The 27,106-nt window shown below is 36.4% G+C and overlaps 1 protein-coding gene across 2 annotated transcripts in view; it reads left to right on the forward strand.

The window, feature by feature from the left end:
• LOC135077443 (collagen alpha-2(IX) chain-like) overlaps window positions 1-27,106 on the forward strand; it is a 180,341-nt gene that overhangs the window by 88,297 nt on the left and 64,938 nt on the right. For both annotated transcript variants that reach the window (XM_063971984.1, XM_063971986.1), the window contains exons 2-3: window positions 18,026-18,105; window positions 21,022-21,569. In XM_063971984.1, the coding sequence (XP_063828054.1) occupies window positions 18,026-18,105; window positions 21,022-21,569 (628 nt within the window). The remainder of the gene's footprint in view (window positions 1-18,025; window positions 18,106-21,021; window positions 21,570-27,106) is intronic.

Below are 27,106 nucleotides of genomic sequence, written 5' to 3' on the forward strand. Positions count from 1 at the left end.
TTGCAGAGACAGAGGTTTGATGACAAGGAGGAAATGCGAAGAGATCAGCAGTTTAGAAAGGAGAAACAATTCATACGAAATGAAGAGAAATTAAAATATATGAAATATCATCAAAATATTATGTTTAAATTATAAAATTGTAAAAATCTGAAATATATGAAATCCCGCATCTGAAACGAAAAATACGAGTGTCAGCATCACATTTGGAACGCGGCATTAGGTTATGAAAAACCCGCAATGGGAAACAAATACTTACGAAAAACTGCTCGCTAATTTGAAATTCACTCGCAGTCTTCAGCAACCCACCCTCATCCGAACAGGATTTAGGGAATTTCTGCAAGAACGATCACATGAAATACCACGTACTGGAATACGAAAAATATCAATCACGAAAAATAAATAAATTCTCCGACGGGAACTTACCTCATGTGTGAATATTTTTAAATTATATTAATAAATTATCGTGGATGCATTCTGCATAACACGATTTGAAACACAGGGAACTACATCCCAGAAAACAATAAAATTGCGGTTGCGCAAGATCGACCAAAATTCCAAAGTGATTTGACAGCTCAACTGACAGCCGCGATGTCAATCGCGAGACGTTTCGTTTCGCAGCTTAGAAAAGTAAATACTAATAAAAACCATGATGAAAACAATCTCCTGAACACTGAAAATATTCTATTAAAAAATAGAATAATCAAAACAAAAACATTAGGAAATGTTTCAATAAAATATATTTGAATTGACTGAGCAAAAAGCGCCATCTATTGCAAATTAATTCCAAATCACGCCAATAGATGTCGCTAGTGGTATCCCAAATCCAAATATCGAGTAAGAAAAACAATTTGTGAAAAACAGCCAAAACTGCAACGCTACACAGTGCCTCTGTGGTTGAGTATTCCGGGTGAAGCTCGCTTCCACCTTCGGCCTGATCGTCACTTACCATCAGGTGAGATACAGGTACAGGCCAAGAGCTTCCTCGTTGTGGATAAAAAAAGTGTCATCACTTTGTAAGTCACTTACCCTACTTTTATAAGCCGTAGCCAAAAGTAAAGTTACTAGGCGTCAAAAGTGTTTCAAAGTAGACTCTATTCGTTGTTTTGATGCATTATTCATTTAGGATGGATTCTGAAAACTTTGGGGGTCGTATAGCCATAGCCATGGGTGCAGTAACAGCAAAACGAGACAAGGGAAGGTAAAACAATGCGCCAAGTTCTTTCTTGTTTTTTGATATCAGTATGCAAGTGCGGCGTGCATAAAATATTAGGTGTGCTCGTCAAAATGCGCTCATGCATTTTTTCTGAGTTGATTGTCTGGAGTTTTTGTGATAGCACTTTTGAAGTAAGGGTGTGAACTGCTTTCTTAATAATGATTTAATCATTCAAACTTATTTTAAAACTAGCGGCCGCCCGTACGCCTGGATCCCGTTTTACCCCCTTAGGGGTGGAGTTTTATAAATCCTTTCAACCAACGTCATAACATCTAAATGCATGCCAAATTTCAGCCCGATCCATCCAGTGGTTTGGGCTGTGCGTTGATAGATCACTATGTCAGTGAGTCAGTCAGTCAGTCACCTTTGAATTATATGTATTTAGATATGCACATTCTTCTGCAGGGGAGGCAAAATGATCTGACGATGATGATAATAATCAAGCTACTCGTGTTATTGATCGAAGATCATTTAAAAAAATATTTTCTGTTCTAGCTTTGTTGAGAAATACTTGATGCCATAGCTTTTACTCGTATCTTAACTACGTAACGTCGTCCGTGCTATTTGACACGACGACATTTTGGAAAGTACTTGAATTTTTTTCGAGGTCTAATCCCAAAAATGAACAACAAAGCACCTTTAAATTTAACCCCTCAACGCCCTAACACATCGATCCACTTCGACGTGCCCCACCCGAAATTACATTACGAAAAATGCTTTGCGGTATGCGAAGCAAAAAATTACCTCCGAACGCACGCCCGCTTTCATTACTGTTCCCGAGGGTGCTCATCAAAATATTTTGCACGAATTCCGCTACAGACATTAAACATTCGGATTAAGTCAATAAAATTCATCAATTACAACGTACAGTTGGAATTAAGCGGCGTTTAATATTGGTGATGCCTTGGAGCGGGCTATGCTCGGAGTTTCCCTGCGTGATCGAATCAGAAATGAGGAGATCCGCAGGTGAACCAAAGTGACCGACATAGCTCGCAGAATTGCTAAAATCAAGTGGCAGTGGGCGGGGCACATAGCTCGTAGAGACGATGGTCGTTGGGGCAGAAAAGTTCTCGAGTGGCGACCACGGGCTGGAAGACGTAGCGTGGGCAGGCCTCCTACTAGGTGGACCGACGATCTGGTGAAGGTCGCGGGAAGAGCCTGGATGCGGGCAGCGCAGGACCGTTCATTGTGGAAAACCTTGGAAGAGGCCTTTGTCCAGCAGTGGATGTCATTCGGCTGAAACGAACGAACAAACGAACGATGTCTTGTAGATTGTTCTATAGTTTGATTGGCAATGGTTAACGTTTCAGGGTGGAATGGAAACATAATATTATCATTATTCTTCGTTATTAACGTCATCATTCCAGCAATAGGACGTCCACTGCTGAACCGTGGCTGTACATAGGTATCCCCTAATGATTACCGGTTGGTAGCTATCTGCCAGCGCCTTCGTTTATGAGGTCGTCGGTCCAACTTGTATTCTTTGTACTCATTACAAATAAAAGCTAGGTCAAACAGCTATACAACAGTAAATACTATAAACTTACAAATGCCTTGTCAATCTTATCAGAACTAGCATTAATTAATTCTCATTAAGTCTAGGTAGTCAAAAAACTAGTGTCCTTTGACTGTCTGTTGAAGCGCTCCATATAAACCAAGGATTATCGGGAGTGGAGCACTAAAAGGAATTTTATCAAGCTCACGTAAAAAATAAAGCAGACAAACTTCATACTTGCTAGGTTCGAATTAAAGTGCCAATAGACATTTTTCGTGATGATGACCCTTCGAAATACCCCGTCATGTCGAAAATGGCGAAATGTAGAGCGTTTGCATTCAGCTTGCACTGAATAATGAGCCTTATTGACATCGCGATAATGCACTTAACAAGATGAATGACAGTTACGAGGAATTATAATATTAAAATTTTATCGCATACAGGCGAAAACCGTGTAAATTGTTTCAGCTTACGATTCTTAACATTTTCGGTCTTTGCTTTGCCTTACTTTTCTGTTTCAGAATAGTACAATATGCCTGTATCATAAACTAAGCATCTAGCATCTGGAAAACTATCTTGTATATTGTATTATAGTAAATGTTTAGGCTTTTATCTTCAAAAAGGTCAGAATGGTAAAACGTTTACCTTATGAATATGTACCTATCTACATGCGTAAGTTATAGAAAGTAAGTGAGAGTACTACTTATCCCACAATTCTCAACGGGCCATCCCGCAAAAAGCATTAAATAAACTGTATCGCACTTTACAATAGGAAAGCTATAAATCAACAACTTCCAGCAAAAAGGTCCCGACAAATGGCACTAGGCCCACTATCCTAAGAGTGAGCAAACAACCTCACTGTTACGCAAATGTCCCGTAACGCAATAGTACTCCTCAATATTACTCCTTCGGGACTAACGAAACCAGTGATGGGACGGTGTCGATAAGTCTAAACATCGAGTGAAGACTGCAAGTTTGTCTTATCTCCAAAAGTTTTTTATTATGTAAAAATAATAAAATATCTGTATTCATTTCTGATTAAGAATAGAGCCTAACAGTTTTCGACTAACAGTTTTAACATCAATCGCATAAAATTTTTCCTCGTGGAATAGGCAGCAGCAATAAAGTACCATAATACCCTAAAGATAAGTATAATGATAATGTAATTATAATAACTAACATATTAGACTGTTTCATTTTTGACAATGCGAAAATAATATAGGTGAAGAGTTACTGTTCTATCTCAAATTCAATACTTATTGTAAGTATTACCTTCCATACATTAAAGATATGAATAAAAGACGACATTTATATTGTAAAGGGCAACAGCATCTTATTGCATCTCTAAACTACCGCTAACCATTCACAAATACTTAATTCCCATTGATCTTATCTGTCACTTATCTCTACATACAGCATCTACAGATAAATTAATGATTAATTTCTATTCAATGTTATAAAATCAATTAATAGATTATCTCGTAAAACTTTTTCGGTCAAACCAACGAGTGCAGCTCTCGTCGGCGATGGCGTTGGCGATGGCGATCACTGCGTGTGCATAGATCGCCACGATCAATGACAAGACACGTTGATATGACTCATCGCTACAAATTCATATACGCACGCACGCGTTGATTTGGCCGACCCTTCATCGATAAGTTAAAAAACACTAGTTTTCGGTACAACACTAGCTGAAATAGGTGACATTTACTTTTTGTGGGACAAGTGGGAAATTCGGCGCCTTTAATAATTCATGAAGCTGTCGATTGTTTACGTCGTGGTGCCGGTGTTACTGGTGATACTGCTCACCTTTAGAGCCGACGTGACTGACGCTCATGACATGTTGGTAGAAGAAATTTTCGTAGACAAATTCTTACGAGTGTGCTATATTAGTTTCCTTGTTGAAACCAAGAGGTCAATTATACACAACAAACACACTTAAATACAATACAATAGGTTTTTATTACTAAATAATTCGAGTTTTATTGACTCCAGGTATTACTTATTTCTTTAATCGGCTAAGTATAATAATATGATTATAAACTATCTGTAAGACGCAATTTTCACTTACATAGTATCAATTCGTTTCGAATAAATAAGGCGATGAAAAATCGTTAGCAGCAAAACGATTATCATATTTTAACTGAATTGTATTAAAAATAGAGAAATATGCATCACAATATATTTTTATCGATACTCCAATTAACAGATCGGTATACCCTCTTATGGAAAAACATGTTATTTTATCTCCAAAGTTCCGGGAAACCGCGAATGACAATAATGACGCGTATTATTCCCAGAACTGTAGAACGCATGTAAATTTTAATGCAACAATAATAAAACAACATTGAAACGGAAATGGAACTGTTCAGAATCGGTAAAAGTTCCAATTTCCATTGGAAGCCGCACATTTACGCGGTAAATCGTTCGCGGTTAATACATATCGGTGAATACTTGAAACAACGAATTTATTGCGAATTCGAATAAGTTCTTTTACTTTTATCCTTCCTCCAATTAAGATCATAAATTATTATAATGGATTTTGTTCTTTTGCAGTCTTTACATAACCATACAACACGCTAAATTACTTATTGACACTGCCAATGCAAGTCGTCATCATCAACATCATCTCAGCCATAGGACGTCCACTGCTGAACATAGGCCTCCCCAAATGCTTTCCATGTTACCCGGTTGGTAGCGGCCTGCGTCCAGCGCTTTCTTACTACCTTTCTGATGTCGTCCCACGCTGTGTTTTCCGGTACGTGGCCTCCACTCCAGAACCTTGCTGCCCCATCGGCCGTCAGCAAGCCAATGGAAGTAGATCTTTACAATGTCATCCTGACTGAACTGAGTGTTCTTATTGCAAAGCCAAAACTTCAATTAACCGATTTATTTTTCACTAGCATTCCGCCCGCGGCTTCGCCCGTGAGGAATTTTGTCAGTCACAGAAAAACTATATCGCGCGCGTCCCTGTTTTAAAAACCAGGGTAAAAACTATCATATGTCCTTTCCCCGGACTCAAACTATCTGTATGCTTAAATTTCATCAAAATCGGTTCAGTGGCTTAGGCTCGAAAGCAAGATAAACAGACAGACAGAGTTACTTTCGCATATATTAGTATAGATTTTTGAAAAAAAATTCCACACTAAGTAGGATTTCTCATTTCTAAATACACTCAGGTCTAATTCATTACTCATCATTTCAACCACAGGATGTCCACTGCTGAACATAGGCGTCCCCCAATGATTTAGTTTTTCTTGCAAAATCGTACTAAAAACACCTACACCTTCACACCTTCATAAGTTCATAGTATAGATTTTTCACTAATGTTACTTCTATCTAAGCAATGTAGGACAGTAATCATTACTTAGGATATTGGATTTAGAAAAGACAAATCCCAACTTTTACATGTCAGCAAAAATAAATTAATAAATTGTGACAACTCCTAATTATCAGAAAGCACAAGTTTGTCAATTGCCGATATTTATTGGCCGTTGTTTTAAACTGGCTTTTGTAAGTTTCAAGAGGGCCAGAGAACTTTGTGGGAGTTGAGACGCTTTCATAAACAATTTCTGGCGCAGAAATAGATCCTCCTTGTTTTATTTATTGGAGCAAGACAAAATTGAAAATGGAATTTCATAGACCTTACTTTTAAATATTTTATTGTTTTATCTTGGAACGTTATTGAATATTCAATTTATGTACTAACAAATAGATTGATTTATTCAATTCAATTTCGTATATTTTGAATAGCAAAGATTCAAACATAGTAAAATAGTACTTAATATTTAGGGTCCCTACAAATTCTTAACCGACTACACACAACTATAGCAGACGACGTCGCTGAAATAGTACTGGTTTCTCTACATATTTCTTTAAACTACATTCGAGTTTGTCAAGCGACACGTAGTATGTAATATTGATATGATATGTCCAAAAATAAATTGTGTAAAAACACAGCGTCGAGATTTCCATACCAAACAATGAACTTTTGAAAACGAAAACTTGTTACCGAATGTAGTTTACAAAAAAGGAGCACGAATTTCGCCGACTTCTAAAATGCTGGACGCCCTGACCCGCGGTGACGCGCGCCGAATGCAAATTGAACTGACGTTAAAATCACACCGCAGTTCTGCGAAAAATTGGTTTTTGAAGTACAAATCAAACTGGAGGTGTTAACGAATATAGGTGCTACAAACATTGTGCGAGTAGATAGTGGTACAAACGGAGATGAAACGTGGAATGTGGGAGTTAAGCTGGCATCGACTACATACAAGTCACTACTGAGTGACTTGAGTAAGCAGGAGAAAGATATGCATGCTTGAGTTTTCGTTTTAAGAGCTAATATTATCCGAAAAGCGAAAAGAGGTCATTCGGCAGAAGACTAAAATACTTATAGGCACCACAGTCCAAAAATATTGCAATAGGTATCTGCCGCGGTATGCCGAGTAAATAGTTCCTGAATGAAGGCCATGTCCAATGAAAAAACCTGTAATCGTCCTTGCCTTGGTGCTTGTATTTTGATTACTCATTTCATTTAGTAAAGCGTTAGCGTATGTAACGCGCATAGAAAGCTTCAAAGCCAATACAAATTTGGAGGACCTTTGGCTTACCACGATCTACTATGCTGGCTGGGTGACCGTGCATCGATTCCAACATTTCATTCGGCTCAGACGCGGCGATTCCCATTGGTGTTATCTTACGTCAATTCGAATTCATATTTCGAATTCGGACCTATATTTTAGGGAGGTTGACGTTCGCCAAACCTTCGGAAGCCGTAATCTGGCCGAACCATCGCAGTCACGCGCGATGCAAATCGCACGTGTCCGTCAGACGGACGACGAACGCGACACGTACCGGGCATCGACGCGTGACTCTGAATATTAGCTAGCAAATATGATGCTAATAATTTGCAGATATAGGCTAGTAAATGGGGATTAGGGGCAAGCTAAACAGAGAGAAAACTTATTGTTATTTAAAAAGGATTTAAAGTTCTTATAAAAACTTATCGGATACAAGGTCCGCAATGAAAGACAGGAACGTCGCTTTGTTAAGGAAAAGTCTGAATCGGTTAACGTTTCATCTTAAGGTCATTTAGTCTCTACTACAGTTTTTCCTTTTCTAATTTACTTGAAGTAAAAGGATTTTTAGTTAAAATAGGGGTTTTATACTTAATTGACCTAGCAAAAACAGTTGTCTCTTATGTGACCATCATGTTCACAATTAACCATACCACCACTAAGCCATCATTAGATAGAGATTACCGAACAAAATTTAAAATACTTCAAACACAAATCAATTTCAACAAAGCATCATAATTGGAACCGCGATTAGAATCAATGAAAGGGAATCTCAAGTTCTTGAATGCCCTTTAATTATGCTTTTTAAGGTCAAAACAAAATAACTGTGAATATCGCAGGTTACGCGGTGAAATAAAAGATTGAGTGAACTTTCACTTTCACATACGGATTCAAATTAGTTTTAGGTACAGTCAGCAATGATGAGTCTTCTTTTCCGATTCTAAAAAAACATTTAACAATTTAGGTTCCAGAACTAATGAAAGGTTTCTTAATGGAAACCACGTCTCAGCAATACTTAAAGCCTAAGTAAGCCTGGCCGATAGTTGGGCCCGATTCTAATTTGTATGAAGAATCGGCCGATAACAAATCGGTGTAATGTGCGAACTTCCATACATCTCCATACTGATTAACTGCCTGATTTAATAACTATCGGCCGACTAAAAATCGGTGGTCTGCGCCTAGGCTTAATAATAATTTATTTATTTTCCGCGTACAGGTACCTATTTAAAAAGCTATTTTACATATTTTTCTGGGTTAGTAGTAGTTTAATACAACCCTAACACTGCTTCGGGACCGTGCCAGTGCTGAAAAGAAGCCGAAACAGTAGTATTTTCATGCCGACAAAATGTCTATCTTAGGGTTAGTGATAAAAGATAGGTGACACAAAATGATGTTTCTTTTTCAAAAATGAATACCGACGATTATAATATGTAGTAACACAGTGTAAACAGTAGTTTCTAGTGAAATCGTATTTCATTGCAAAGTCGAGTCCAATGCTATCTACATCGCTTGACATTTCAATACCCCACGACAGTTAACATTGTAGCCACTAACTCTATACTAATATGGACGTGGACTATCGACGGTACACACCGTTTGTGCCTCCTATTTATGAACAAATACTTGAATGCACAAGTAAATTTACAAATGTCCATTCTGTAGGTTTGTTTGTACATTTCGCAATCGACTATTGTAGGGAAGTACTAATATTTTACCGGCACGATTTGCATAAATAAAACTGATTCTGTACAGCTATTTGTTGCATAAATTACACGGCCAGTAATAAAGTTTATAAAGTTTAACTTTATTAGCTGTCACTAACAGGTACATACGTTATGAGTTCACAAATGGTTTCATACTTTGATTGCGCTCGGTTATTGTTGTTTTAATTATTTGGCTTACATTGATAATGTCATACACATCTTTATTGTTGACTAGCTTTTGCCCGCAGCTTCACCTGAGTGAAAAGATGACAGAAAAACTTCATCTCACGGGATACCAACTAGCATACTTTATGTTTATCCCTGGGTCTCAAACTATAACTATGCCAAATGTTACCTAAACCAGTTCAATGGTTTACGCTTTAAAGAATAAAAACCATGCATCAATTCCTCCTCACCAACTTTCTCATTTATAAGTAGAATGGGAAACAATGTTTTAATAATTATTAATTCACAATTTTACAAACTCATCCATTTTACAACGATCCTAGAGTCATGTCAATCAATGGTCATAAAACAACTTGATCTCTGACAGTACAATTGGAGCGATGAGCGTGCATGCGGGCGAAGCCGTGATCGAATGCTAGTATCTATACAAACCAGTGTTTGGCCGAAGTTTAGTATTTGTCTGTTTCGGCCAAAAATACTTGTCATAATAGTTACAGGACTATTCCCACGTCTCATTCACAACGCTGCATCTTCAGTGTAGCCAGGATCTACAGCTTGACCGCTAATAAAAAACTGGTCACAGTAGCTTTAGCCCAATGCCATTACGGAACTATTCCCAACTCTCGTTCTCATCGCTATAACTCTTGAGCAGGATCTATTGCCAATTTCTATTTTTCTTTCAACAAAACCCAACCAGTCAAGGCCAAGTTTGCCCCTGGTTATTACTCTAAATAAGTTAACAATCGAATACTACTGTCGCTAAATGGTATTCGGCTAAGGCTGTAGAAGAGTGGCCGTAAATCATAGTTTCGGCTTCGGCCAAAAACACCGGGCTTCACTACACTGCCATAAAAGTATGAATCGTGTCCACTAGATAACCAGTACAGATTACAAGTAATTAGAATCAAATCTACTGATTTGCGGTTACTTGTTCTGTCATCGATTGAGTTAATGCCACGATTATATTCTGAGACTTAGAATTAAGTCGGCTCTAAGGCATTGAATGCTAGCATTTACCATTTACGGGTTATATTAAATTAATAGCTGTAAATCGGATGTAAATAACAGCTTAGAGCTGTAATAGAGTGACCTTATAATTTTAATTGAAATAAGATCAAGTATGTTTTTATGTTATAACTTTCGAACCCGAGTGTTTTAACGTGTGCCTAGAATAGGACTCTCGATCTGGAGTTCTTGGGAGCATTCCTTCGGATAATTTAAATTGAAAAGTCATATTAATTTATTTTACCCAGTTTATTAAGACACTAGCTTTTGCCCGCGCGGCTTCACCCGCGTGAAATTTAGTTGGTCGCAGATCGTCATAAACTATAGCCTATATGTTATTCTGGGTTATAAACAATAATACTGTAAAGTTTCATCAAAATACGTTCAGTAGTTTTTGCGTGATAGAGTAACAAATATCCAGACATCCATACAAACTTTTGCAATTATAATTTTAGTAAGATTGTAGAAAAAAGAATACAATTTGCGCAATTTAATTTCTTGAATTGAAACTTATTTTATGATTCCTGTTCGCATAAACTTTGAAGATAAACTATTGTAAAATAAATAGAACGCCTTATTTACACCAGCTGCAATGAACAAGATAAAATACGTTTCCGTCGGCCCTAAGACCCCGGAGTGTCAATAAATTAATTAACTCATTTGTACATTATCTTGGTGATTGATATACAAGACGCAATGTACACTCGCTGTCGTATTACATAAATTTTTGTCACAGTGAAATAAGAACAGCCACATCAATTAGTGAATCTCTAAGCTCACTTAAAATAAACTTATGTAAACCACTAAGCCTTTGGCTACATAACGCTACGACTGTAATTATTTTCTTTATCTTTCTAAAGTCCGGTCGCCGAGCAGATAGAATTTCGTACAATGACCCCAGGCTAACCCATCCTCGGCTCTCGGTGACCGGACTTTATACGTATTGTGTGAACAAAAAATCAAATCCATGCTATAATTATTACTATCTGCCATTTATTTTCACTTATTTATCATCCTTTTGGTCGATAAAACAAAATGGCTGGTACTTTGAACTACTTTTATTAAGTGGCTTTCATCAATATCAATATCTACAGTGCGAAAAGAAAACTCTTTCGGTTTTCGTAATGTTCTTTATTTCTTTAGTTTTGTCATAAGCACTATATCGCGATTTTCAAATGAGCTGGCTGCTCTGTATAAACTATGGTCACACCAATACCGTAATGATTGAAGATTATAGAGATATATAGGCACATTTTTGGGCTGATAGAGCAACGGCCGGTTTCGTAAGAAAGCGTCAAAGTGTAGGCAGAGTTAATTTTATTGGAATTGTAAATCAATTAATTCCAACTCGACATTTTTGTTGGGCGTTGAATTGTCTAAAATGTGGCATTGACGCAAGTACAAATTAGTAGGAGTGGCGCATTCTTTGTCTACAATCGACTTTTACAAAAAATGAGAGGTTTTGAATTTACATGTTGACTATCGACTAATTCTTTCAGATACAGTATTATTTCAAGCTTATGTAAAAGTTTAAGAACAAATCAAGGATGTGTAAATAATAATTTTAGCCTTAAACTGGGTAGAAAAAATGTTAGTGTGACTCTATTTTGGATACAAACATACGAGAAGGTTTGGAACTCCAAAAATAGATTAAATCGTCACCACTACCTACCTCACATATAAGAATCGCTGTCACGCCGGACCTCCGTCACGTTAACGGATTAGCCCTTAGAATTAATTTCAACTATATAATGATCATTTTTCATTATTTTTTCATATTGTACCTCTTTACTCGACTCGACTTTGCCTTTGGTTAGACAGACGCGTAAAAGTGCTACAAGGGTTCCTCTTTCTCAATCGAGCTGAAAAAATCATCGTCAGCAATACCTCACATGTAACAATCGCTGACACGCCGGACCTACGTCACGTTGACGGATTAGCCCTTAGAACTTTTGCCGCCTGCAATTAATTGGAAATAATAAACATTTTTCATTCTATTTTTATAATGTGACCTCTAAGCGACTCGACTTTGGTTATATAGTTAAGTACAAACAGACACATAAAAGTGCTACAATGGTTCCTCTTTCCCTATCGAGCCCAAAAATAGATTAAATCGTCACCAATACCTCACATGTAACAATCGCTGACACGCCGGACCTACGTCACCTTGACGGATTAGCCCTTAGAAGTTTTGCCGCCTGCAATTAATTGGAAATAATAAACATTTTTCATTCTATTTTTATATTGTGACCTCTAAGCGAGTCGACTTTGGTTAGGTATACATAAGTACAAACAGACGCATAAAAGTGCTACACAATAGTTCCTCTTTCCCTACCGCAGCCAAAATAGATTAAATCGTCACCAATACCTCACATGTAACAATCGCTGACACGCCGGACCTACGTCACGTTGACGGATTAGCCCTTAGGACTTTTGGCGCCCACAATTAATTTGCCCTGTTTCCCTCGATAGGATCGACGCGATGACTGATAGCAGACCCATATCAGATGCTGATGTTTAATTAAATAGAAGTCGGAATTCTCAAGAAGAAGATCTTGACTCGTGTATCATTAGGAAATATAATTTGCTACACATTGAATTTTTGGGAAGTGCTACACATTAAAACTTTTTATTTAAGAGAACATTCCCCAATAATATAAGACAAAAATATGAGCTTGTAGCTGGTGAAATTTGAAAGAATAAGACGTGCTAATCATCTTGAGATATTTGTACAATTTTTCACCATCATCATCATTTTTCACCAGGTTGCACCATCTTTCTTTAACAAACGTTAGAAATCTGTTAAACTCCATACAAAACACACCGGTTATCGTTATAGTTAAGGTCGAAGGCAGGTGGTGTAACTCAGCCTAATTATTTATTAGGTGTTGTTATAAAAATAATGTTTAAAGTCTCAAGTACTTTTGACTTACATGAGCCTCTTTTATAATCTTGTAGCTGTTTACGTAGGTAGCTTTCTGTGATCTAATCTGATGTGAAAACAAAGGATACCAAAATATTGGCAATAGATATCCATTATCTGCCAATCCTATCTCATTTGCCTTAACAAATCACTTCTCAAATAATCACTGATGTATCCAGGATTACATTAATTTTGAAATTTTAGACCCACGCAGATGGCAAAGGTGTAATTATTATTAGCAGGCATAAAGTTCTATTAAAGGGTTATGTACAATGTTGTTACATAATGTAGAACGAAGGAACAGTAGAGTCGTTATCTACGCGTAAACTTGTTAAAGTAAAAGAGCGCTTAAAGGTTTACTAAACTCTAAGGCTGAGTTGCACCATCTAACTTTATCGATAAACAGTGCTTTTTGTATGGAGATTGACAGATTTTGACGTTTTTTAAAGTTAAATTAAGATGGTGCAACTCAGCCTAAGAAAGAGACAAAAAAGTGACAAAGTTATGACTATCAATCTGACTGAATGAATAATCTAAAGTTAGTGCATTTTTTAAAGTCCAATTTTTTGTTGAAGAATAAATCGGTAACAGGGGGTTGTTTAAAAAAATAAACCGGAGTTATTAAATATTATACTAGAAAGATTGGTTAATCTTATTAAACCAAACCCAATACGAGCAAAAATGGACTTTCTGGGTATTAATATTGTATGTTCTATGGTGAAATTCGCGTGGGAATGGGTTTTGAAGTATCTACAGAGTAATGATGACTGATGGGAAGTTGAAGAATGATTGAAAAATCACTGGCTCTTAGCAGTAACGACAAACGCATTATTATTATTTTATTAAGATAAATTATCTTCATAAGATGGTTATTAGCTGTAGTAAGATAAAAACTTTTTAATCGTTATTATTGATGTTTGCTAGAGTTTATTTGTTTGTTTTGTTTGTTTGTTTATTAATTTATGCTTGATTTTCAAATTTTAAGAACATGCAAAATCTAAAAGATTTTCAGGTATTCAAGTGTTTTTTACGTTGTGAACAAATTTCTAAGTATTTAAGGTTTGGGTCTCAAATGAAGCAGTTAAAAATTCTAAGAGCAATGCTTGATGAGTGAAATAAAAAGCACCAGAACAACTTTATAAAATGTAAAATTATTCACAAATACAAATTGACACATAACAAAAAGTTGCTCAATCCGTTGAACAGAGAGAAAACAAAAGAAAACAATCTCATTAATGCCACAAAAAAGGTGTTATGCGTTCCACAAAATGACCCCAGTCGTTAACACTGGCTGACTACAAACCTTTGTAATGTGATATACGACAATTAAATATCGTGTTTCGAATAAATTTTCACACTTCTCGAAACATTTTGACATCGATTAAACGCTCCCAGCTTTCTCGGGTCCTGCACCTTGAGACCTTTGGCTTAAATTGCGTAGTCACTGAGAAATAATGTTTGCAATAGCAGTCGAATCGCAGCTAATTTGAATTAGTCTTCAATTTGTCAAATGGAAAGATCTATCGTTTCGTAACAATACAGATTGATGTCCGCGGGTGTAAATTAATTAACAAGCTCAAACAATCTTAGAAATTAATGTTTGAAATCTATATTTGACCTTATGTCAATTTTATTTTGTTTTTAAATTGACAAAAAATTATTGTAATACGATTCTGATAATGCTAATTGCTTTAAATTTTTATTTTTATTCACTGTAATTAGTCAGTTTGATGACAATTTTTGGAAAATGTCTATTAAAATAAACAAATCTATCCTAAAAGTGTACTCAAGTTTACAAAACTATTAATGTACCCCTATTCATTAAATAATTTAAAGAACGACATTATCAAAGAAAACGACTCGTTTAATTGTCTGCATCAAAGTTTAATTATTAAACATAATGCTTTTATAATTTGACAACATAGCTTACGGCTAGGTCACAACGGAGCCAGATGTAGTAGATCTACTAATTTTAGAGGTCATATTTGGCTCTATCCTATTTTAAAACTAAGACAAAGAGGAAAAATTTCATTGTGATTTTAGACATTATTTCAGAGGCAAGTACCTTTTTTAATTTTCATAATCAGAAGCTATTAAATTACAAAATCTATTGTTAGTAGGCAAAACCCTCCACTATAGTGGAGGAAGCTCACAGTCCAGCAGTAAATAAATAAAATCTTTATTGAATAACTTATTTGACAGTTGAAAACTCTAGGCTAATCTTATGCTACAAAAGTGGACAGTGGACTGTAAAGGGCTCTGTTGATGATGATGATGATTGTTAGCTTTAAGACCGAAAGTCTCTTTAACTAATTAAATATGATTGCAAACAATTTATTGAATCTTCTGGTGCTAGAAATTAGTAGGTACATTATTTTTATTGATTAACGATCGAGGGGACTCCTCCGATCGATTTTAGATATTTATAGAGAGGACTCCGCCAAAAAATTTTAAAATCTAATTTTGTTGTTACAATTTTCACATGGCGCCTTGCGCGAGCCTACTCTATCACTTTCCACTGTCCGTAAAACGTTATCTCGTTACTGTAACACCTTAATTTTAATTAAAAATGTGGGCCTGAAATACGAGCAGGCTGCATCACCCCCATTAATTTCAGTAAACAAGATGTAATAATAATCCTTGCAAATTATAGTAGGAACAGTGAACTCATTATGTTCGTAAAGAGATAGCTTCACGGTCGTTGGAGATGGCATAAAGTCTAGACGTTACGAAAGTGTTTGCGAGAATTTCTAAGTGCTCGCGATGTTTTTTTGTTTTTATGACACACTAAAGTGACCTTTACGTAGGGCATAAATAAATTGTGCGACTAAAAATATCTTTTAACGCTACTGGATACTGAATGTGACTCGCATTCGAAGCATTCTCTTTAAAACCAAAAAAATCTATCGGGTTTTGTTACTCCCCTGACTAAGGCTGAGTTGCACCACCGAATTTTGGCCGTAACTTTAACGATAACCGGTGTTTTTTGTATGGAGTTAGACAGATTTTTGACGTTTGTCAAAGTTAAAGTAAGATGGTGCAATCCAGCCTAATTTTTTTTTTGGCAGATAGTTTGGTTGGACTGTTAATCAGTATGGAAGTGCACGTACATTACATTACACCGATTTGGTATCGACTAATTTCTCATACAAATTGGAATCGGCTGACTAAAAATTTGTGGTGTGCAGTGCTTCATTCTGTAATATCTACTTACAAGGCAGTGGTGCATAGGTAGCTAACGCTCACTGAGCTACTGTCATCATTGACGTAAGTAATGTCAATGTCACTCTAGAAACGTCAAATTGGAGGACTGCGCGCGGATGTCTCCGCGCGCTTTTATTCTAAATTAATTGTCTTTAAATGAGGCAATTTAAAAGTTAAGTATCCAATATTTTTATAAGAATAGATCTACCGGCTTTTAATACTACTTTAATAAAAGCGCTATTTTAAAACAAGCCTTTAAAATCACGCCGATAAACTTTCGATTCCCGAATCCTAAAACTGATTCGTTAGCCTGAATGCCGAATCAATGTTTTGACTCGATTATCGAACACCGAACCGGTGCGAAACACTCCCCAATATTCGTATCAATTACCGCTCTCTTCACTCGCTCGTTCTCAAAATACACTCGACATCAAATAAATCGCACCTCCCGCGAAAAGCACTTTGAAACGTATGCATCCCCATTTCCCACCAATATTGGTACCATTTAAAAGCCTAGTTCTAAACTTCATTTCATTAAAGGAAAGGTTTTTACCACAAAAATGTGTCTCAAGAAGGATCCAGAGTCACTTCTTCAAAAAATAGGTAGTTATGCTTGAGCCAACTTTTATGGCTATAAAACTGTTAAGTTGGGATTAATCGCTATCCATCTGTTAAAGAGGACACGTGTGATCATTATTTGGTTTTATAATCATAAAATTGGGTCTAATTGATCCCAGAGGTGAACCCAAAGTGAGGTCTTGTTTCAAGTCACATTTATGGTAAGTATATGCTAATCATTTATTAAGAAATTAAATGTGTTTTTCTTTGAGGATATTTATTGGGCGTTCAAATAACACCAATATTGTTGGGGCACCATGATTGTGTCAGAAGAAAATCTTTAAAGTTCGCATCGCGGAAGGTGCGGTTTATTTGATGTTGAGTGTATGATCTGAATTGCAAATAGGGACTTTTTTCGTACTAGTGTACCTAAATTGATCTAATTGGGAACTCAGCCTTACCAATAGTTCGTCGGGTCCTTTTGAACGTTACAATTAAGTTGCTAAGTGAAGATTCATAATGTTCTGATAAAAAAGTTACGACTTTGAGACTTCTCTCAAAGTCAAAGTTGACAAACAATTACAAAAGTCTAGTGAACTACTCGTGTGAACTATCTACTCGTAATCGTAATAGGTACTATGTAGATATAGGTATATTATGGCTTATGAAAAAAAACGTTCAAGTATGTGTTAATAAAAATATATTTTTTCAGGGAGATAGAGCGGTTAAAATTACACATTTTTCCTCATTGTTCAAAGTACAACTGTCCTAAAAGTGAGTAAACACTACGAGTAGAGCATTTCTATGTAATATACCTAGCGTTCTTGCAAATTGTACAATACAGATAAAATGTATGACGTTTGGTTCGTGACAGGGTGTGGACACTAGACATTTCATAGAGCGTCTCGTTGTTTCGTGACAAGTAAATGCTCGTCTATACTCAATATCAATATAGCACCCTTAATTAAAAAAAACTATAGTTTAACTATACATAACGTTTTCAGTAATGGCACATTAGCGTTGTTTTACTTATAAACGACATTCACAAGCACAAGTTTCAAATGTCCACAACCTATCAAGTGCCACCGTGGTTCATAAACGGAATCGCTTTAATTTAGTCATAAATGTCGCTTTATTGACCATTATGCTTTGTTACAGGTACCACTGGCTGCTGCTGCCGCTCTTAACGACCCTGTGCTCGGCTAACGACGGATTGTTTGGCTCCAAATTCCAAAGCGGTGAGGGAATATTTGGTTTTTATATGTACACAATTTTGTGTGTTCATCATCATCATCATCATCATTTTCAGCTATAGGACGTCCACTGCTGAATATAGGCTTCTCCCAATGACATCCAAAAAGAACATAGCGACAGCTTTGTGTTATTTTAATAGACAATTTGACACCATTCCCCAATAATTCGAAATGACAACTTTTTTAAAAAGACACTTCATTCTAGTCCTAAAAACTTAATTCATTTTAATTTACCTGTAAATTCCTATTTTTGGTCGCATTGTAATTGAAAAAAGTAGTTTATTTGAATTAACTAAAATTAAATTGTGATGTCACTTGCTTGTAGTGCCATACAAAATCTATGGGAGAGTTTCGTTTTGACAGTTTTAATAAGTACGTCAATTGATTGGTGGTGTCAACACGTCTATTTCTGATAAGATGTGCTATAAAATATTTATTTGCTGTACCAATGAGGGCTATCGTTTTAGCGCTCACCAGTTAGCGCCACTGTAGAGTAAGGTCCTGTCACTTGATAGTAGCGAAGACAGTGGCACCAACTGGTGAACGCGAAAGTGGTAGGAGGACTATCGTATTTGCACTCATCAAGATGGCGCCACTGTAGAGTAAGGTCCTGTCAATCGCCAGGGGTGCCAACTGTTAAGTATAAAAACGATAGCCCTCATTGGAACTCAATTGTAAATGGAAAATTATTAGGCTTATTGTCAATTTGTGTCGAAGCAACATCAATATACCAAACCAATCCAACTCACAACAATGGATACCCAAAAATATCTCGAATTCACGTCCAGATTACAAATTGCCTTTAATGTGTTAGAAATAAAAGCGGGCCAAACAAACGATTTGTGAAAACAATAAAACTGTCAATCCAACTTGTTCACAACATAAACATGGATACGGGAAGAAAACCAATTTTAAATGCAAATTGTTTCCAGTCCAGTCGGCGAGGGATCAATAAGCTCAAACTGTATTGATTTTACAGGGAATTTTCCTTCAGTATAACGAAGCATGTAGAGAATAGAGGCTAGATTTTCTATCGTTATTAACTAATTAGGCTGAGTTGCACCACCTAACTTTGACCGTAACTATAACGATAACCGGTGTTTTATGTATGGAGTTTGACAGATTTTTGACGTTTGTTAAAGTCACAGTCAGGTGATGAAACCCAGCTTTATTGATTCAAATACTAATGTAATCACGGCTTGACGTTTTATACTCATATAAAAAAGTCGCGTTGAGACCCGTGTTTCTCTATTGTTCGAAAGTTTAAAAGCTTATTATTAAAGTATTAAGTCATCATGAGTATAGATTTTCTATTAACTTTAGGTTACGATTTCGGTCAACTCAGTTACTACATGCATTTGCCTGCTTAGAAACACTTATTTTGTTTACACCAGCATTTTAGTTTTCATAGTGTGAACACGAGATAAGTACGGAGAGGGATACAATTCTCACTCAGTCCTTATTTATTAAGAATAATTTTAATTATTTTCGATAAACAGGAAAAAACTAATGTACCTTTTGTCGAAAAAAAATTTCTCTCTCATTTATTATCTCTAGGTATACCAAAGTGCATCTTAATTCTTTCAGCGGTTTAGGCGTCAACACATAATAAACTGAAACGTAGTACATACTGAATAATTTTATAATAATAAAAGAAGGTCGAAAAAAAGTACTTAAAATATAAATTGCAAGTACGCTTGCCTTTACGTTGACGACAAAATTTCCGGAAAGCTCACTTACTTAACTGACACTTTGATGGTGAGTTTATTAAAATATTTAGCATGAATAATGGGAAATGTGTTTTCACATTAACAGAAAAGCCGACTTCACAAAGGGTTGTAATTACTGGAAGCAACTCATTACATAAGAAACGTAATTATTCTAGGTAACTTTCTTGCGCTTGAAATAGTCGTACTAGACTTTCGTGCTTTCGGAGAAGCAATTTATTATATTTTAAATATGAAACGGTATTTGCATCAATTAAGATAAAATAAATGCAGGCTACCAACCGGGCTATGTGGAAACCATTCGGGGAGGCCTATGTTCAGCAGTATGTGTCGCTGAAATGATTATGATAATGATGATCCGAATCCGAGAAAGCTAGATAAGTAGACTTAATAATATACGCAAAGTCTCTCAATAAGTTTTGATTAGTTTGTGTTTCTAATGTCGCTAAGGTCATGTCCACCAGACATCGAATGACTCTATAAAAATAGTAGAAAGAACAAGACTCTTTATAATCGAAAGCCATTAATTTGACTGTATGGTGTCCAGTGTTTTCAGGGTAATACGTCGTTTGGACGTTAATAATGCGGTGTAAGCAAACACCCTAGTTGTTGTACAAAGACAAATTAACTGAAAGAAGTCCTCCTAAGTACATAACTAACTCACTCCATCCGTTGGCATGACGATACATATAAAAGATTTGTATACCTTAGGCCTTTATACCACAATAGCTTTAAGTACGCTATTTGCCACACAAAGCAGACAACGGCCGTGTTAATTGTCCCCGCTGAAAACAATTCGTATGAAAAGTGCCAGCGTTCATGCCATTTCTCAGTTTAATTTTGTTTTATGCGAGCGAGGTGAACTGCCAAGTTCCACAGAGAAGAAAAATAACTTTTTTTATATTGCACCCGCCATTTTATATTCATGATTCGTGATGTTGTAAGACCCGCATTACGGACGGATACGGGAAATATAAACAACTGAAAGAGTACACAGTAAAATAAAACGCGGAACTAAATAACACTGTAGATGGGTGATTAATAGTCGAGTATGAAATTGTGCCTATTACCTTAAAGACTCGCGTTACTCTTGTATAGTACTAAAAGTCATCATAATAATTATTAACTGTACGAGTTGCAAATACCCTTCGTAATGTTTTTAATTTATTTTCAGATGTTCCCGAATACGACCTGCTGCACGCCATCGGCGTTCCTTTCAGCAACCCAAAGACCCAATACTTCGACGAAGGCCTTGACGGCTTCCCTGCCTATGGTCTACGACCAGGCTCAGACATCAAGTCTCCATACCGCCTCTTCATGCCTGAGAAGCTTTACCCCGAATTCTCTATCACTGCTACTGTCAGACCAGCGAACAAAGATGGCGGATTTTTATTCTCTGTTGTCAACCCATTAGAAACGGTAGTCCAATTGGGGGTTCAACTGATCCCTTCGGGTCCTGGTCTCACCAACATATCCTTACTGTACACTGACGCGAATATTTACGCTCTTTCCCAAACCATCGCGTCGTTTGTAGTGCCATCTTTTGCCAAGAAGTGGAGTCGCTTCGCGATGAGGGTCACAACTGACAATGTGACGTTGTTCCTGAACTGTCACGAGTTCGACACGGTTGCTGTAAAGAGGAATCCTATGGAGCTGGTCTTCGATTCGGCTTCTACGCTGTATGTTGGACAAGCTGGACCACTCATCAGGGGAGCTTTTCATGTGAGTACTTAGACTTACGCCATGTTATTTCTTTTCAGTATACCTATAATTTTCTAATTTTAATTATACTGTTCTGATGTTTATCGACCGTTGATGATCGCCTGTTTAGGAAAATATGGGTCGTTAATATAAAAGGTAACATAATGTTTGTTAATTGTTGTTATGATAATTTTTGATAAAAAGCCTTTTCTACGACAACTCATTGTGTTTCGTTTTGGTCCGTTTGAACATAACTTTCTGAGCTCATAGAAATGAAACCCGATTATTATTGAAGACCACAGCCTCCGGTAAGTCCAGGTAAAGTTAACTTTTGCCGTTCCACGAAATAATCGGCCTATAAGCGAAAAGTAACTTTCCTATTAACCCCAGGAACACGAACTCAGCAAACATTCTTCTAACTCGCTAACTTGTTTATTATAATCACCTTAACCGCAACAAAAACGGACAAAGTAGATTCACTGTCAAATATTCTACCTGCTTAATGTGGATATTAACAACTATCATTATTAGTTTAATTAAGAGAATAGTAGCACGACTAAAGCGGTTCGGCTAAAAATATAAATCAATTATTATTTAAATTCCTTAGCGAATAGAATTGCTTCTCAAACTAAATCGTACTGCCTAAAGCGGGCGAAGGTCGTGGGTTCGAGTCCCGCCTTAGGCAGTACGATTTTTTCAAGTTGTTTATTTAAAAATTACTAATTTAAACAGTAATCTTCATGAACAAACAACTACACCATCTACTTAACAGGTGATTTCTGCTGTTTTAATTTCAGAAACTTTATGTTGTTTAATTTGTAGTATTTTGTAAATGTGAACTTTAGCTGCCGCTTTAAAGAAAAATATGAATTAGAATCTTGACTCAGACGCGAACCTTCTGTATCAACCTACAGAATGTTACCAGATTAAAATCACTTCTTTACTGAAAAACTTCCTTAAACCATTTCATGAACCGTAAAAGACGCAAAAATACACTTTTTTTGATATAATAATAGCAACAAAGGATGGGGCTTCTTTTTCAAGTTTTTAGAAAGAGCTTGCTAAAACGAAAACACTTTTTTAATATATTTGAAACGAACTAGGTACTTAACCTTTAAGCCATGTAGTCTTTGTTAAATCGTAATAAAATGGCAAGCAGTAGAGTAACTACATAGACAATAATATTTCATCATCATCATTTCAGCCATAGGACGTCCACTGCTGAAAATTGACCTCCCCCTATGATTTCCATAATGACCGATTGGTAGCGGCCTTAGTGAGGTCGTCGGTCCAACTTGTAGGTAGACGTCCTAGGCAGCGCTTTCCGGCCGGTACGTGGCCTCCACGCAAGAACCTTGCTGCCCCATCGGTCGTCAGTGTGGCGTACTTACAATGTGCCCTGCCACTTCAACTATGTTTTAAATTGTGTTAAATAAAATGTAATTATGATTTAATTAGCTACTTAATTTTGAAATAATTTTGAATACGAAAATAACATTCATAGCGATGCCACAGTGTTCATTGTTGTTCCGTCATATTTATCAAATGTTTGTACAAACACGCCAACCCTCGTTATTTGGACAAAATATAATAAACGTCATCAATTAGTAGCAAACAATAGTGGAACTAATAGTAGCGGCCCAGTGGACTAGATAACGAGCCCATCTATCATCTGACTTCAGTACGGATATTCCTTTATGCCTTGTTCCAGCCCTTGTGTTGAGCGGACTATTCTGGAATCGCTCGATATTATGCGAACGCTAGAAAACACATTTCCGATACTCTTTATACTTAGGTAGTAGAGCGTGAAAGTTTTATCTTCATAATCAGTCTTGGCTGATTCCATACCCAGTCACCTCAATAGAGATATGGTTTACGGTCATCATAAATTATTTTATTATTAAAGTAATCATGCGACTGTATCTGTTCATACCTATACTTTTATGATATAGTCACATCAAACTTTTTTTTTTTTTCAAAATAGCACCTAATAAGATGCCCCATGTTTACCCTTGACGTGCTTTCGTATACATTTTAAAAATACAGATAATTTAAATCTAACAAGAATTAGAATGATGCAAGGCTTGACCGTATCGTCCACCAAGTAAATCCAAAATACCTACTTAAAGTAAACTAAGTATTTTGTAATTAAGTAAGCACTTATGTATTTGTTTCATTATGATCAAGTTCAAATTTTGTGCTACGATTTTATAAATTACACTTGAACTTTTTAATTTCTTCAGTTTAAGGAACAATAAAAGCTATAATCGTCTTATACTAACGAAGTAATGAACGTAAAATAAATCGCATACGACTCTCCGTAATAGAAATAAATCGCTCGATCCCATAATACCTCCCCTGTTATAGGGGGTGGCCACGCGTCCCGTTTTATCGCATGCCTTTGTAAACAAAGCCGCTTTTACTAGAGACAGATAAACAAAATTCTGTCGCGAAGGTTCGGGTTAACAATGTAGTCTGACACACAGCTGAGAAGGCTGACGAGTTTTTTCTTTAATTAAGGAGCTCGAATAGCTTTCAACTTTTCTGTAAAATAGCAGACTCAAAACAACTGATTTGTAGTCATATTTTACGATTGTTTTGTTATTATGTCTCAATGTAAGGGGTCCTTGCAACACTGGATTTTCATCACCCATCAATACTTCTATACTAATATTATAAATGCGAAAGTAACTCTATCTGTCTATCTGTCTGTCTGTCGGTCTGTCTGTCTGTCTGTCTGTCTGTCTCGCTTTCATGCCTAAACCACTGAACCGATTTTGATGAAATTTGGCATAGAGATAGTTTGAGTCCCGGGAAAGGACATAGGATAGTTTTTATCCCGGTTTTTAAAACAGGGACGTGCGCGATAAAGTTTTTCTGTGACAGACAAAAAGCGGGCGGAAAGCTAGTACTGTATAAGATATGAATATCATGAATTTCAGCCAAATTGCAATGCACTGCTGAACGTAAACGTTTCATCGAACCACTGTCAAATACCTCTTTGAGATCATCAGTTACCAGAGCCACCTCTAGGTGGTTCGGGGAAACGTAAGCTATTTGAGACTGACTAACAGTAAGAGGTCACCAAAAGAGTACAAATTAACCAAACTTGGGCCTATAAGTGAGCTTACATGTTGGCAGCTTCACTTAAACTATTTTTGCTTCATGACCGTCGCACCATTATTTTCCAAAGCGAACGTATTGTGTCGAAATACCAGTCGTGTTATGTCTCTAAATATTTCACCTCCTTTTAGGTGCAAGGGATTATTTCTACGTGAATACCATGCTGGAGTAAAGTCTATAGATAATGGGAAGTAATGCTAAATAGCTTTGCTCCTCACGCCATTGTTATGGGCTATAAGCATTTTGGCCTCACATTGTGTGGACTGCAGTACATTTTGTGTTTTATTGTGCCCGTTTTATTGGAGTTATGGCGTGTGTTTTAAAATTATTGGAGCAACAATGTTCTTTGTTACGTTAATTTCAGGGGTCATGTAATGTTAACATTTAGCAAATGACACTCTCTATAGTAACTATTATACAGGGTGGAAACGATAAGTGTTCTCACTCGATTAATTCTAAACTATACAAGATATTGAAAAACTGATTACTGATCCTGAAAGTGCTTCACGAGCTCTTTCTAACGGTATCCGAAAATTTAATAATTGACTGAAATCAGTCTGCCTGACTTAAAATGGCCTAATGAAGAAATGAGTACCGTAAAACCCACCAACGTTACATTTATTTTTGTCAGTGGTACAGCAGAGATTAAAATACCACCTCATTATCTATCGCGACTTAAACTTAATCCGAAGTTTCCAACCCAAGAGTTTTACATTTTATTTTTAAGCTAAGTACCTGCCCTGAAGCCCTACTATCAACTCGGAAGACAATTGCTCAGTGACGTGAAAATAGAAAATCTTTTTTTTTTGTTTCCGAGAACTCTGATAGTCTGTTGACTTATTCAGTCAACAAATTCAATTGTTGTTCAATATAATAATTTGAGTTCAGTAGGTATGCTCCTGATTTGCCACTTTTTCAACAAGTCGTATTTGGAAAATACTTACCTAATACCATCCATTACTGCACTACTAAGTTATTCAACAGACATTAGTTCTATAAAGACTATTTTAGACCATGGAATAAATAGGATATTAAAATACAGGCTGAGTTTGCACCACCTAACTTTGACTGACCCACATTGACCGTGCTATAGACAACCGGTGTTTTTTGTATGAAGCTTGACAGATTTTTGTCGTTTGTCAAAGTTAAAGTAAGATGGTGCAACCCATCCAGTTATAAAACCTACTTTAAGTTACGATTTTAATCCAGCTTAGTTTGATCCTAAAAATAATATTTAGATAAAAATATTCATACGAACTATAAAAAATACTTTTGTAACTCCTCGAGTTCAGTAGTAGGGCCTCAGGTGGCGGGCTAAGTTCGCCGGTAGCCCGGCCGACATGGGCAGAGTTTGCATATCAAATCTTGTTAGTACACCGGGTCTGCGTCGAATAACTTTGACCTATTATTGCGGATTCGGGTCGGATTCTGGGGATGCGATGTAAGACAATACACGTTTCTGGTGTTAGGACTTAGATTGACAATGGCTTTACGTATCGATGAGTTGGTAGATGATTGTGGCAACCACAGTTAGGTACATGTAACCTTATTTTAGAGAAATGAAAGAGGCAATCAAGATTAGACTTATCAAACTATAATTTCCTAATTGGTTTTTTTTACGACACGAGTAACTACGATTTGAGTTTGAGTTTTGATAAATCCCAAATACTGACCATAAGTATTTACTTTCACCCTGTATACAGGGTGTTAGGTAAATGGGTATATGAGCCGACACTAGCCCATGTTAACATGGGCATATAAATGTTTAAGTCAGAAAATTGATATCTTCATTTTAATAATTTAATTTTCATACAAATCGGATTTTATAAAATTTATTCTGTATAAAAATTAAAACAATTAAAATGATATCAAACTACCATACCATTTAATATTATATGCCCATGTTAACATGGGCTGGTGTCGGCTCATATGCCCATTTACCTAACACCCTGTATAATAGGTACCTAACTAAAACTTAATTTAAGCTTACAAACGACCAGCTCTATTTCAGTCCTGTATCTTTTACCAACTTATGGAGACTTATATTTAGTTATAGGTACTTAATAACACGATTCTAATTGCCACTTCTTTCTAAGGACAAAAGCCTAAAAAAAGAACTTCGAGCTACTCCTAACGCCATCTATTAGCAGCTTTTTGTACTTAATACAGCTGTTTCTTGCGCTGCTAACGTGTTCAGTTTTTGTTTTCTCTGCAAAAAGTATCACGTGCAAACAATTTGTTGGTTCCCAGAAGGAACCCGGTGTATGTTGAGCGGTGTAATTTAGCCTTGCTGGATCGAGCTGGACTTGGATACTGAAAGTTCTTATTTAGATAGCAAAAAGTGCTATTTTCCTTTGGGTAAAAAATTATTTCATCATCATCATCATGTCAGCCATAGGACAGAAAAAAATATTTAGCCATTTAGATTTAGATGA

The sequence above is a fragment of the Ostrinia nubilalis genome, chromosome 13 (assembly GCF_963855985.1).
Source record: "Ostrinia nubilalis chromosome 13, ilOstNubi1.1, whole genome shotgun sequence".
In the NCBI taxonomy this organism is placed as follows: Eukaryota; Metazoa; Arthropoda; class Insecta; order Lepidoptera; family Crambidae; genus Ostrinia; species Ostrinia nubilalis.